Below are 15,112 nucleotides of genomic sequence, written 5' to 3'. Positions count from 1 at the left end.
TCCTCTCTACCACACAATAACCACATCACATCCCTGTCTGTCCCTACTGTCCTCTCTACCACACAATAACCACATCACATCCCTGTCTGTCCCTACCACACAACTGTCCTGTCTGTCTACCACACAATAACCACATCACATCCCTGTCTGTCCCTACTGTCCTCTCTACCACACAATAACCACATCACATCCCTGTCTGTCCCTACTGTCCTCTCTACCACACAATAACCACATCACATCCCTGTCTGTCCCTACTGTCCTCTCTACCACACATCACATCCCTGTCTGTCCCTACTGTCCTCTCTAACCACATCACATCCCTGTCTGTCCCTACTGTCCTCTCTACCACACAATAACCACATCACATCCCTGTCTGTCCCTACTGTCCTCTCTACCACACAATAACCACATCACATCCCTGTCTGTCCCTACTGTCCTCTCTACCACACAATAACCACACTGTCCTCTCTACCACACAATAACCACATCACATCCCTGTCTGTCCCTACTGTCCTCTCTACCACACAATAACCACATCACATCCCTGTCTGTCCCTACTGTCCTCTCTACCACACAATAACCACATCACATCCCTGTCTGTCCCTACTGTCCTCTCTACCACACAATAACCACATCACATCCCTGTCTGTCCCTACTGTCCTCTCTACCACACAATAACCACATCACATCCCTGTCTGTCCCTACTGTCCTCTCCCACACAATAACCACATCACATCCCTGTCTGTCCCTACTGTCCTCTCTACCACACAATAACCACATCACATCCCTGTCTGTCCCTACTGTCCTCTCTACCACACAATAACCACATCACATCCCTGTCTGTCCCTACTGTCCTCTCTACCACACAATAACCACATCACATCCCTGTCTGTCCCTACTGTCCTCTCTACCACACAATAACCACATCACATCCCTGTCTGTCCCTACTGTCCTCTCTACCACACAATAACCACATCACATCCCTGTCTGTCCCTACTGTCCTCTCTACCACACAATAACCACATCACATCCCTGTCTGTCCCTACTGTCCTCTCTACCACACAATAACCACATCACATCCCTGTCTGTCCCTACTGTCCTCTCTACCACACAATAACCACATCACATCCCTGTCTGTCCCTAACCACATCACATCCCTGTCTGTCCCTACTGTCCTCTCTACCACACAATAACCACATCACATCCCTGTCTGTCCCTACTGTCCTCTCTACCACACAATAACCACATCACATCCCTGTCTGTCCCTACTGTCCTCTCTACCACACAATAACCACATCACATCCCTGTCTGTCCCTACTGTCCTCTCTACCACACAATAACCACATCACATCCCTGTCTGTCCCTACTGTCCTCTCTACCACACAATAACCACATCACATCCCTGTCTGTCCCTACTGTCCTCTCTACCACACAATAACCACATCACATCCCTGTCTGTCCCTACTGTCCTCTCTACCACACAATAACCACATCACATCCCTGTCTGTCCCTACTGTCCTCTCTACCACACAATAACCACATCACATCCCTGTCTGTCCCTACTGTCCTCTCTACCACACAATAACCACATCACATCCCTGTCTGTCCCTACTGTCCTCTCTACCACACAATAACCACATCACATCCCTGTCTGTCCCTACTGTCCTCTCTACCACACAATAACCACATCACATCCCTGTCTGTCCCTACTGTCCTCTCTACCACACAATAACCACATCACACCCCTGTCTGTCCCTACTGTCCTCTCTACCACACAATAACCACATCACATCCCTGTCTGTCCCTACTGTCCTCTCTACCACACAATAACCACATCACATCCCTGTCTGTCCCTACTGTCCTCTCTACCACACAATAACCACATCACATCCCTGTCTGTCCCTACTGTCCTCTCTACCACACAATAACCACATCACATCCCTGTCTGTCCCTACTGTCCTCTCTACCACACAATAACCACATCACATCCCTGTCTGTCCCTACTGTCCTCTCTACCACACAATAACCACATCACATCCCTGTCTGTCCCTACTGTCCTCTCTACCACACAATAACCACATCACATCCCTGTCTGTCCCTACTGTCCTCTCTACCACACAATAACCACATCACATCCCTGTCTGTCCCTACTGTCCTCTCTACCACACAATAACCACATCACATCCCTGTCTGTCCCTACTGTCCTCTCTACCACACAATAACCACATCACATCCCTGTCTGTCCCTACTGTCCTCTCTACCACACAATAACCACATCACATCCCTGTCTGTCCCTACTGTCCTCTCTACCACACAATAACCACATCACATCCCTGTCTGTCCCTACTGTCCTCTCTACCACACAATAACCACATCACATCCCTGTCTGTCCCTACTGTCCTCTCTACCACACAATAACCACATCACATCCCTGTCTGTCCCTACTGTCCTCTCTACCACACAATAACCACATCACATCCCTGTCTGTCCCTACTGTCCTCTCTACCACACAATAACCACATCACATCCCTGTCTGTCCCTACTGTCCTCTCTACCACACAATAACCACATCACATCCCTGTCTGTCCCTACTGTCCTCTCTACCACACAATAACCACATCACATCCCTGTCTGTCCCTCACATCCCTGTCTGTCCTCTCTACCACACAATAACCACATCACATCCCTGTCTGTCCCTACTGTCCTCTCTACCACACAATAACCACATCACATCCCTGTCTGTCCCTACTGTCCTCTCTACCACACAATAACCACATCACATCCCTGTCTGTCCCTACTGTCCTCTCTACCACACAATAACCACATCACATCCCTGTCTGTCCCTACTGTCCTCTCTACCACACAATAACCACATCACATCCCTGTCTGTCCCTACTGTCCTCTCTACCACACAATAACCACATCACATCCCTGTCTGTCCCTACTGTCCTCTCTACCACACAATAACCACATCACATCCCTGTCTGTCCCTACTGTCCTCTCTACCACACAATAACCACATCACATCCCTGTCTGTCCCTACTGTCCTCTCTACCACACAATAACCACATCACATCCCTGTCTGTCCCTACTGTCCTCTCTACCACACAATAACCACATCACATCCCTGTCTGTCCCTACTGTCCTCTCTACCACACAATAACCACATCACATCCCTGTCTGTCCCTACTGTCCTCTCTACCACACAATAACCACATCACATCCCTGTCTGTCCCTACTGTCCTCTCTACAATAACCACACAATAACCACATCACACCCCTGTCTGTCCCTACTGTCCTCTCTACCACACAATAACCACATCACATCCCTGTCTGTCCCTACTGTCCTCTCTACCACACAATAACCACATCACATCCCTGTCTGTCCCTACTGTCCTCTCTACCACACAATAACCACATCACATCCCTGTCTGTCCCTACTGTCCTCTCTACCACACAATAACCACATCACATCCCTGTCTGTCCCTACTGTCCTCTCTACCACACAATAACCACATCACATCCCTGTCTGTCCCTACTGTCCTCTCTACCACACAATAACCACATCACATCCCTGTCTGTCCCTACTGTCCTCTCTACCACACAATAACCACATCACATCCCTGTCTGTCCCTACTGTCCTCTCTACCACACAATAACCACATCACATCCCTGTCTGTCTGTCCCTACATCCCTGTCTGTCCCTGAGGTCCTCTCTACCACACAATAACCACATCACACCCCTGTCTGTCCCTACTGTCCTCTCTACCACACAATAACCACATCACATCCCTGTCTGTCCCTACTGTCCTCTCTACCACACAATAACCACATCACATCCCTGTCTGTCCCTACTGTCCTCTCTACCACACAATAACCACATCACATCCCTGTCTGTCCCTACTGTCCTCTCTACCACACAATAACCACATCACATCCCTGTCTGTCCCTACTGTCCTCTCTACCACACAATAACCACATCACATCCCTGTCTGTCCCTACTGTCCTCTCTACCACACAATAACCACATGTCACATCCCTGTCTGTCCCTACTGTCCTCTCTACCACACAATAACCACATCACATCCCTGTCTGTCCCTACTGTCCTCTCTACCACACAGTAACCACATCACACCCCTGTCTGTCCCTACTGTCCTCTCTACCACACAATAACCACATCACATCCCTGTCTGTCCCTACTGTCCTCTCTACCACACAATAACCACATCACACCCCTGTCTGTCCCTACTGTCCTCTCTACCACACAATAACCACATGTCACACCCCTGTCTGTCCCTACTGTCCTCTCTACCACACAATAACCACATCACATCCCTGTCTGTCCCTACTGTCCTCTCTACCACACAATAACCACATCACATCCCTGTCTGTCCCTACTGTCCTCTCTACCACACAATAACCACATCACATCCCTGTCTGTCCCTACTGTCCTCTCTACCACACAATAACCACATCACATCCCTGTCTGTCCCTACTGTCCTCTCTACCACACAATAACCACATCACATCCCTGTCTGTCCCTACTGTCCTCTCTACCACACAATAACCACACAATAACCACATCACATCCCTGTCTGTCCCTACTGTCCTCTCTACCACACAATAACCACATCACATCCCTGTCTGTCCCTACTGTCCTCTCTACCACACAATAACCACATCACATCCCTGTCTGTCCCTACTGTCCTCTCTACCACACAATAACCACATGGCACACCCCTGTCTGTCCCTACTGTCCTCTCTACCACACAATAACCACATCACATCCCTGTCTGTCCCTACTGTCCTCTCTACCACACAATAACCACATCACATCCCTGTCTGTCCCTACTGTCCTCTCTACCACACAATAACCACATCACATCCCTGTATGTCCCTACTGTCCTCTCTACCACACAATAACCACATGGCTCACCCCTGTCTGTCCCTACTGTCCTCTCTACCACACAATAACCACATGGCACACCCCTGTCTGTCCCTACTGCCCTCTCTACCACACAATAACCACATCACATCCCTGTATGTCCCTACTGTCCTCTCTACCACACAATAACCACATCACATCCCTGTCTGTCCCTACTGTCCTCTCTACCACACAATAACCACATCACATCCCTGTCTGTCCCTACTGTCCTCTCTACCACACAATAACCACATCACATCCCTGTCTGTCCCTACTGTCCTCTCTACCACACAATAACCACATCACATCCCTGTCTGTCCCTACTGTCCTCTCTACCACACAATAACCACATCACATCCCTGTCTGTCCCTACTGTCCTCTCTACCACACAATAACCACATCACATCCCTGTATGTCCCTACTGTCCTCTCTACCACACAATAACCACATCACATCCCTGTCTGTCCCTACTGTCCTCTCTACCACACAATAACCACATCACATCCCTGTATGTCCCTACTGTCCTCTCTACCACACAATAACCACGTCACATCCCTGTCTGTCCCTACTGTCCTCTCTACCACACAATAACCACATCACACCCCTGTATGTCCCTACTGTCCTCTCTACCACACAATAACCACGTCACATCCCTGTCTGTCCCTACTGTCCTCTCTACCACACAATAACCACATCACATCCCTGTCTGTCCCCACTGTCCTCTCTACCACACAATAACCACATCACATCCCTGTCTGTCCCTACTGTCCTCTCTACCACACAATAACCACATCACATCCCTGTCTGTCCCTACTGTCCTCTCTACCACACAATAACCACATCACATCCCTGTATGTCCCTACTGTCCTCTCTACCACACAATAACCACATCACATCCCTGTCTGTCCCTACTGTCCTCTCTACCACACAATAACCACATCACATCCCTGTCTGTCCCTACTGTCCTCTCTACCACACAATAACCACATCACATCCCTGTCTGTCCCTACTGTCCTCTCTACCACACAATAACCACATCACATCCCTGTCTGTCCCTACTGTCCTCTCTACCACACAATAACCACATCACATCCCTGTCTGTCCCTACTGTCCTCTCTACCACACAATAACCACATCACATCCCTGTCTGTCCCTACTGTCCTCTCTACCACACAATAACCACATGTCACACCCCTGTCTGTTGACACTTTCTTCATGTCGACCAGCCTTTTAACAACTCTAACGTTTGATTATATTTGAGCACAACTTAACACAGGTCTGAACCATATGATAACCAGATAGTAGAGGGATGGCTAGACATGACACAGTATGTTTTAGGAAGTCCTAGTGGAGGGATGGCTAGACATGACACAGTATGTTTTAGGAAGTCCTAGTAGAGGGATGGCTAGACATGACACAGTATGTTTTAGGAAGTCCTAGTGGAGGGATGGCTAGACATGACACAGTATGTTTTAGGAAGTCCTAGTAGAGGGATGGCTAGACATGACACAGTATGTTTTAGGAAGTCCTAGTGGAGGGATGGCTAGACATGACACAGTATGTTTTAGGAAGTCCTAGTAGAGGGATGGCTAGACATGACACAGTATGTTTTAGGAAGTCCTAGTGGAGGGATGGCTAGACATGACACAGTATGTTTTAGGAAGTCCTAGTAGAGGGATGGCTAGACATGACACAGTATGTTTTAGGAAGTCCTAGTAGAGGGATGGCTAGACATGACACAGTATGTTTTAGGAAGTCCTAGTAGAGGGATGGCTAGACATGACACAGTATGTTTTAGGAAGTCCTAGTAGAGGGATGGCTAGACATGACACAGTATGTTTTAGGAAGTCCTAGTAGAGGGATGGCTAGACATGACACAGTATGTTTTAGGAAGTCCTAGTAGAGGGATGGCTAGACATGACACAGTATGTTTTAGGAAGTCCTAGTGGAGGGATGGCTAGACATGACACAGTATGTTTTAGGAAGTCCTAGTGGAGGGATGGCTAGACATGACACAGTATGTTTTAGGAAGTCCTAGTAGAGGGATGGCTAGACATGACACAGTATGTTTTAGAAAGTCCTAGTAGAGGGATGGCTAGACATGACACAGTATGTTTTAGGAAGTCCTAGTAGAGGGATGGCTGGAGGGAGACATGACACAGTATGTTTTAGGAAGTCCTAGTAGAGGGATGGCTAGACATGACACAGTATGTTTTAGGAAGTCCTAGTAGAGGGATGGCTAGACATGACACAGTATGTTTTAGGAAGTCCTAGTAGAGGGATGGCTAGACATGACACAGTATGTTTTAGGAAGTCCTAGTAGAGGGATGGCTAGACATGACACAGTATGTTTTAGGAAGTCCTAGTAGAGGGATGGCTAGACATGACACAGTATGTTTTAGGAAGTCCTAGTGGAGGGATGGCTAGACATGACACAGTATGTTTTAGGAAGTCATAGTGGAGGGATGGCTAGACATGACACAGTATGTTTTAGGAAGTCCTAGTGGAGGGATGGCTAGACATGACACAGTATGTTTTTAGGAAGTCACTAGTGGAGGGATGGCTAGACATGACACAGTATGTTTTAGGAAGTCATAGTGGAGGGATGGCTAGACATGACACAGTATGTTTTTAGGAAGTCACTAGTAGAGGGATGGCTAGACATGACACAGTATGTTTTAGGAAGTCCTAGTAGAGGGATGGCTAGACATGACACAGTATGTTTTAGGAAGTCCTAGTAGAGGGATGGCTAGACATGACACAGTATGTTTTAGGAAGTCCTAGTAGAGGGATGGCTAGACATGACACAGTATGTTTTAGGAAGTCCTAGTAGAGGGATGGCTAGACATGACACAGTATGTTTTACCACAGACAACCACATGTCACATCCCTGTCTGTCCCTAGGAAGTCCTAGTAGAGGGATGGCTAGACATGACACAGTATGTTTTAGGAAGTCCTAGTAGAGGGATGGCTAGACATGACACAGTATGTTTTAGGAAGTCCTAGTAGAGGGATGGCTAGACATGACACAGTATGTTTTAGGAAGTCCTAGTAGAGGGATGGCTAGACATGACACAGTATGTTTTAGGAAGTCCTAGTAGAGGGATGGCTAGACATGACACAGTATGTTTTAGGAAGTCCTAGTAGAGGGATGGCTAGACATGACACAGTATGTTTTAGGAAGTCCTAGTAGAGGGATGGCTAGACATGACACAGTATGTTTTAGGAAGTCCTAGTAGAGGGATGGCTAGACATGACACAGTATGTTTTAGGAAGTCCTAGTAGAGGGATGGCTAGACATGACACAGTATATTTTAGGAAGTCCTAGTAGAGGGATGGCTAGACATGACACAGTATGTTTTAGGAAGTCCTAGTAGAGGGATGGCTAGACATGACACAGTATGTTTTAGGAAGTCCTAGTAGAGGGATGGCTAGACATGACACAGTATGTTTTAGGAAGTCCTAGTGGAGGGATGGCTAGACATGACACAGTATGTTTTAGGAAGTCCTAGTGGAGGGATGGCTAGACATGACACAGTATGTTTTAGGAAGTCCTAGTGGAGGGATGGCTAGACATGACACAGTATGTTTTAGGAAGTCCTAGTGGAGGGATGGCTAGACATGACACAGTATGTTTTAGGAAGTCATAGTGGAGGGATGGCTAGACATGACACAGTATGTTTTAGGAAGTCCTAGTGGAGGGATGGCTAGACATGACACAGTATGTTTTAGGAAGTCCTAGTAGAGGGATGGCTAGACATGACACAGTATGTTTTAGGAAGTCCTAGTAGAGGGATGGCTAGACATGACACAGTATGTTTTAGGAAGTCCTAGTAGAGGGATGGCTAGACATGACACAGTATGTTTTAGGAAGTCCTAGTAGAGGGATGGCTAGACATGACACAGTATGTTTTAGGAAGTCCTAGTAGAGGGATGGCTAGACATGACACAGTATGTTTTAGGAAGTCCTAGTAGAGGGATGGCTAGACATGACACAGTATGTTTTAGGAAGTCCTAGTGGAGGGATGGCTAGACATGACACAGTATGTTTTAGGAAGTCCTAGTGGAGGGATGGCTAGACATGACACAGTATGTTTTAGGAAGTCATAGTGGAGGGATGGCTAGACATGACACAGTATGTTTTAGGAAGTCTAGTGGAGGGATGGCTAGACATGACACAGTATGTTTTTTTAGGAAGTCATAGTGGAGGGATGGCTAGACATGACACAGTATGTTTTAGGAAGTCCTAGTGGAGGGATGGCTAGACATGACACAGTATGTTTTTTTAGGAAGACATGACACAGTATGTTAGTAGAGGGATGGCTAGACATGACACAGTATGTTTTAGGAAGTCCTAGTAGAGGGATGGCTAGACATGACACAGTATGTTTTAGGAAGTCCTAGTAGAGGGATGGCTAGACATGACACAGTATGTTTTATGAAGTCCTAGTAGAGGGATGGCTAGACATGACACAGTATGTTTTAGGAAGTCTAGTGGAGGGATGGCTAGACATGACACAGTATGTTTTTAGGAAGTCCAGTAGAGGGATGGCTAGACATGACACAGTATGTTTTAGGAAGTCCTAGTAGAGGATGGCTAGACATGACACAGTATGTTTTAGGAAGTCCTAGTAGAGGGATGGCTAGACATGACACAGTATGTTTTAGGAAGTCCTAGTAGAGGGATGGCTAGACATGACACAGTATGTTTTAGGAAGTCCTAGTAGAGGGATGGCTAGACATGACACAGTATGTTTTAGGAAGTCCTAGTAGAGGGATGGCTAGACATGACACAGTATGTTTTAGGAAGTCTAGTAGAGGGATGGCTAGACATGACACAGTATGTTTTAGGAAGTCCTAGTAGAGGGATGGCTAGACATGACACAGTATGTTTTAGGAAGTCCTAGTAGAGGGATGGCTAGACATGACACAGTATGTTTTAGGAAGTCCTAGTAGAGGGATGGGATGGTATGTTTTAGGAAGTCCTAGTAGAGGGATGACACAGTATGTTTTAGGAAGTCCTAGTAGAGGGATGGCTAGACATGAGTATGTTTTAGGAAGCTAGACATGACACAGTATGTTTTAGGAAGTCCTAGTAGAGGGATGGCTAGACATGACACAGTATGTTTTAGGAAGTCCTAGTAGAGGGATGGCTAGACATGACACAGTATGTTTTAGGAAGTCCTAGTAGAGGGATGGCTAGACATGACACAGTATGTTTTAGGAAGTCCTAGTAGAGGGATGGCTAGACATGACACAGTATGTTTTAGGAAGTCCTAGTGGAGGGATGGCTAGACATGACACAGTATGTTTTAGGAAGTCCTAGTAGAGGGATGGCTAGACATGACACAGTATGTTTTAGGAAGTCCTAGTAGAGGGATGGCTAGACATGACACAGTATGTTTTAGGAAGTCCTAGTAGAGGGATGGCTAGACATGACACAGTATGTTTTAGGAAGTCCTAGTAGAGGGATGGCTAGACATGACACAGTATGTTTTAGGAAGTCCTAGTAGAGGGATGGCTAGACATGACACAGTATGTTTTAGGAAGTCCTAGTAGAGGGATGGCTAGACATGACACAGTATGTTTTAGGAAGTCCTAGTAGAGGGATGGCTAGACATGACACAGTATGTTTTAGGAAGTCCTAGTAGAGGGATGGCTAGACATGACACAGTATGTTTTAGGAAGTCCTAGTAGAGGGATGGCTAGACATGACACAGTATGTTTTTCCTAGTAGAGGGAAGTCAGTCGTGGAGGGATGGCTAGACATGACACAGTATGTTTTAGGAAGTCCTAGTAGAGGGATGGCTAGACATGACACAGTATGTTTTAGGAAGTCATCGTGGAGGGATGGCTAGACATGACACAGTATGTTTTAGGAAGTCCTAGTGGAGGGATGGCTAGACATGACACAGTATGTTTTAGGAAGTCCTAGTGGAGGGATGGCTAGACATGACACAGTATGTTTTAGGAAGTCCTAGTAGAGGGATGGCTAGACATGACACAGTATGTTTTAGGAAGTCCTAGTGGAGGGATGGCTAGACATGACACAGTATGTTTTAGGAAGTCATAGTGGAATACAGCTGTCTAAGTATTCCCTTTATTCCAATAATATTTAGAAGTTAATTATCTCCGGCACGTCATGTAATAACATTTTAAGAAATACAGGAATAATTGTTTGAAAAGCAATGATTCATGGGTTGGGTTTGGCCTCGGCGTGGTTCTGGAACAAAGCATTGAGTTTTCAAGATCAGCCAAGATGGTGCTCGTGCTAAAAAGTCCTGACTTGATTGGTTGACTACAAGTCAAACAGACTAACAGCCATGAGAAACTGGACAATCTTTGAGGCAATATTGCTGGCAACAAAGTGGGGTATGATGAGCAGCATGGTGAGCAGCATGGTGAGCAGCATGATGAGCAATATGATGAGCAGCATGATTAGCAGTATGATGAGCAGTATGATGAGCAGCATGATGAGCAGCATGGTGAGCAGCATGCTGAGCAATATGATGAGCAGCATGATGAGTAGCATGATGAGCAGCATGATGAGCAGCATGGTGACCAGCATGATGAGCAGCATGATGAGCAGTATGATGAGCAGTATGATGAGCAGCATGATGAGTAGCATGGTGACCAGCATGATGAGCAGCATGACGAGCAGCATGATGAGCAGCATGATGAGCAATATGATGAGCAGCATGACGAGCAGTATGATGAGCAGCATGATGACCAGTATGATGAGCAGCATGATGAGCAGCATGATGAGCAATATGATGAGCAGTATGATGAGCAGCATGGTGAGCAGCATGATGAGCAATATGATGAGCAGTATGATGAGCAGTATAATGAGCAGCATGGTGAGCAGCATGATGAGAAGCATGGTGAGCAGCATGATTAGCAGTATGATGAGCAGCATGATGAGCAGCATGATGGGCAGCATGATGAGCAGGATGATGAGCAGCATGATGACCAGCATGATGAGCAATATTATGAGCAGTATGATGAGCAGTATAATGAGCAGCATGGTGAGCAGCATGATGAGAAGCATGGTGAGCAGCATGATTAGCAGTATGATGAGCAGCATGATGAGCAGCATGATGGGCAGCATGATGAGCAGGATGATGAGCAGCATGATGACCAGCATGATGAGCAATATGATGAGCAGTATGATGAGCAGTATAATGAGCAGCATGGTGAGCAGCATGATGAGAAGCATGGTGAGCAGCATGATTAGCAGTATGATGAGCAGCATGATGAGCAGCATGATGGGCAGCATGATGAGCAGGATGATGAACAAAGAGATAAACATGATGAGCAGCATGGTGAGCAACATGATGAGCAGAGAGATGAACATGATGAGCAGTATGATGAGCAGCATGATGAGCAGCATGATGAGAAGCATGGTGAGCAGCATGATGAGAAGTATGGTGAACAGTATGATGAGCAATATGATGAGCAGTATGATGAGCAGTATAATGAGCAGCATGGTGAGCAGCATGATGAAAAGTATGATGAGCAGCATGATGAGCAGCATGATGAGCAGCATGATGAGCAGTATGATGAGCAGCATGATGAGTAGCATGGTGACCAGCATGATGAGCAGCATGATGGGCAGCATGATGAGCAGCATGATGAGCAGCATGATGGGCAGCATGATGAGCAGCATGGTGAGCAACATGATGAGCAGAGAGATGAACATGATGAGCAGCATGGTGAGCAGCATGATGAGAAGTATGATGAGCAGCATGATGAGCAGCATGATGAGCAGTATGATGAGCAGTATGATGAGTAGCATGATGAGCAGCATGATGGGCAGCATGATGAGCAGGATGATGAGCAACATAATGAACAGAGAGATGAACATGATGAGCAGCATGGTGAGCAACATGATGAGCAGAGATGAACATGATGAGCAGTATGGTGAGCAGCATGATGAGCAGAGAGATGAGAAGCATGATGAGCAGTACGATGAGCAGCATGATGAGAAGTATGGTGAACAGTATTATGAACAGCTTGGTGAGCAATATGATGAGCAGCATGATGAGCAGCATAATAAGCAGTATGATGAGCAGCATGATGAGCAGCATGATGAGCAGCATGATGAGCAATATGATGAGCAGTATGATGAGCAGCATGGTGAGCAGCATGATGAGCAGCATGATGAGCAGTATGATGAGCAGCATGATGAGCAGCATGATGAACAGGGAGAGAGATGAACAGAGAGATGAACAGAGAGATGAACATGATGAGCAGTGTGATGAGCAGTATGATGAGCAGTGTGATGAGCAGTATGATGAGCAGCATGATGAGAAGTATGGTGAACAGTATTATGAACAGCTTGGTGAGCAAGCATGATGAGTATGATGAGCAGTGTGATGAGCAGCATGATGAACAGATGAGCAGATTAACATGATGAGCAGTATGATGAGCAGTGTGATGAGCAGTATGATGAGAAGCATGATGAGCAGCATGATGAGAAGTATGGTGAACAGTATTATGAACAGCTTGGTGAGCAATATGACGAGCAGTATGATGAGCAGTGTGATGAGCAGTATGATGAGCAGCATGATGAACATGTTGACTTCCACATCTGTACTGGAATTTATTTATCAGCTAACAAATAAGCAGTAAAGAGTTGTTTCCTGTGCCCTGGGCATCCACTCAACATACTACCAGTCAAGTCAGTGGCAACGCAGACATAAGGATAACTAGATTTTAAAAACATTTTAGTTCACAATTCTAAGCTCGGAGGTGTAAATGGTATTCATCCAACTAGCCAGCTAGTTAAATATACAAAAACACAATCTAAATGAAAAACTAAATGCAATCTCTACATGGCTAGCTAGCTAACAAATTAGCCTGTTTTGTCCCATTGACTTAGCATGGGTTGTGTTTAGCAGGCTTGCTGTCACCCTGTCTGTCCCCCTTCCTACTAAGAGAAACCCAGGTCAGGGCAGTGGTCACCTTTGGTTGATTGGAAGGTGATTGGCAGTTGTGAAAGGGAACACTTGATGGTGAGAGAGGCCAGGATGGATTGGGATGTGGTCACAATAGCACAACACCACAAAGCAAACACAACCCTCTGGGTGACTGCAGAGGATCATGACTGGATATGAGGAAGCAGCAGAGGGGCCATCCATCATGAAACCAGTTGTCCGTGACTTTATAATACTGTGTCTTTCCCGTTCATGCCTGAGCCGTATCGATCAAGAACAAGATACTATTTCAAAGGCGCTCATGTCTTCGTTCAGCAATGAGGCCTAGTAGTTGGATCAGGTTCTCCAGTCTCCTGTTGGAAAGGGCACATTTCTGTGCTCAAAGATCTATCGTCCGTTACTGGAATGACGACGGTGAACACGTCAAACCTGGTCTTTGTTCCCTCTTTCTCATTCTACAGGTTGATTTGTAGTTCAGAACATTGGTTTGAACACATATTTCATTCTACCCAGATTTCAGACAGTACAGTTTGATAGTGGTGCTGAAACCTCCAAACGCCCTGCCAGTGACCCTCCAGTCCCAGCTAGAGAGAACAGGCAGGCAGGGAAACTCTCTGGCATTGGTTTCAGACCTCCCAGTTGACTTGCCCTCACACTCGTATACACCCACCATATCTCTCTCTCTCACTCACTTTCCACCCTCCCATCACCTTGCCCCCTGCCAGCCTCTCTGACAGCTCCAAACAAAACAGGACCTATGAGTTGACTGACACATTCCTGCCTCCGCCTCTGAAAGGACTTCATTTAACAGGCCTTAAGTTCTTTCTGGCCTGCCTGACGACTGCCACGACTCAACCAGCCTCCAACCCATCAGCCTCCCAAAGCCTCCGGCATGAACAGAGACAAAACACCGGCCCAGAGAAAAGAAAGGAGAAAGGCAGGCAAAGGGCAGGAGGGCGACTGGCACTCTGAGAGACTGGGAGAAAGAGAGAGAAAAGAAGAGAGGTCCAAAATATTCTTTTCAGGTTCAAAGACTCTCTTTTCTACTCTTTTCTCTCCTCGGGCTCTGTTTCCATTCACGAGGTTCAGCATCAGACCTGGGGGAGAGGGTCAGCTCTCATTGGTGTCATTCACCTGTCAATCACACTGTAATAGGATCCAATGGGCCTCATGTTGCGGAGCGGAAACTACCCATCAGCCCTAGAGGCATCTGGGATGAAATCACCACCTGTTTGTGCTGGGAACACAGCCA

General features: G+C 46.6%; 1 protein-coding gene across 1 annotated transcript in view; it reads right to left on the bottom strand.

The window, feature by feature from the left end:
- LOC124020937 (early nodulin-12A-like) overlaps positions 1-11,336 on the bottom strand; it is a 33,286-nt gene extending 21,950 nt beyond the window's left edge. The window contains exon 1 of the mRNA XM_046336248.1: positions 11,244-11,336. Coding sequence (XP_046192204.1) covers positions 11,244-11,336 — 93 coding nt within the window. The remainder of the gene's footprint in view (positions 1-11,243) is intronic.
- Between the last annotated feature and the right edge of the window lie 3,776 nt (positions 11,337-15,112).

This window comes from Oncorhynchus gorbuscha, unplaced genomic scaffold (assembly GCF_021184085.1).
Source record: "Oncorhynchus gorbuscha isolate QuinsamMale2020 ecotype Even-year unplaced genomic scaffold, OgorEven_v1.0 Un_scaffold_999, whole genome shotgun sequence".
In the NCBI taxonomy this organism is placed as follows: domain Eukaryota; kingdom Metazoa; phylum Chordata; class Actinopteri; order Salmoniformes; family Salmonidae; genus Oncorhynchus; species Oncorhynchus gorbuscha.
The sequence above is the reverse complement of the archived record's forward strand: the minus strand, read 5'-3'. Positions and strand labels throughout refer to the sequence as shown.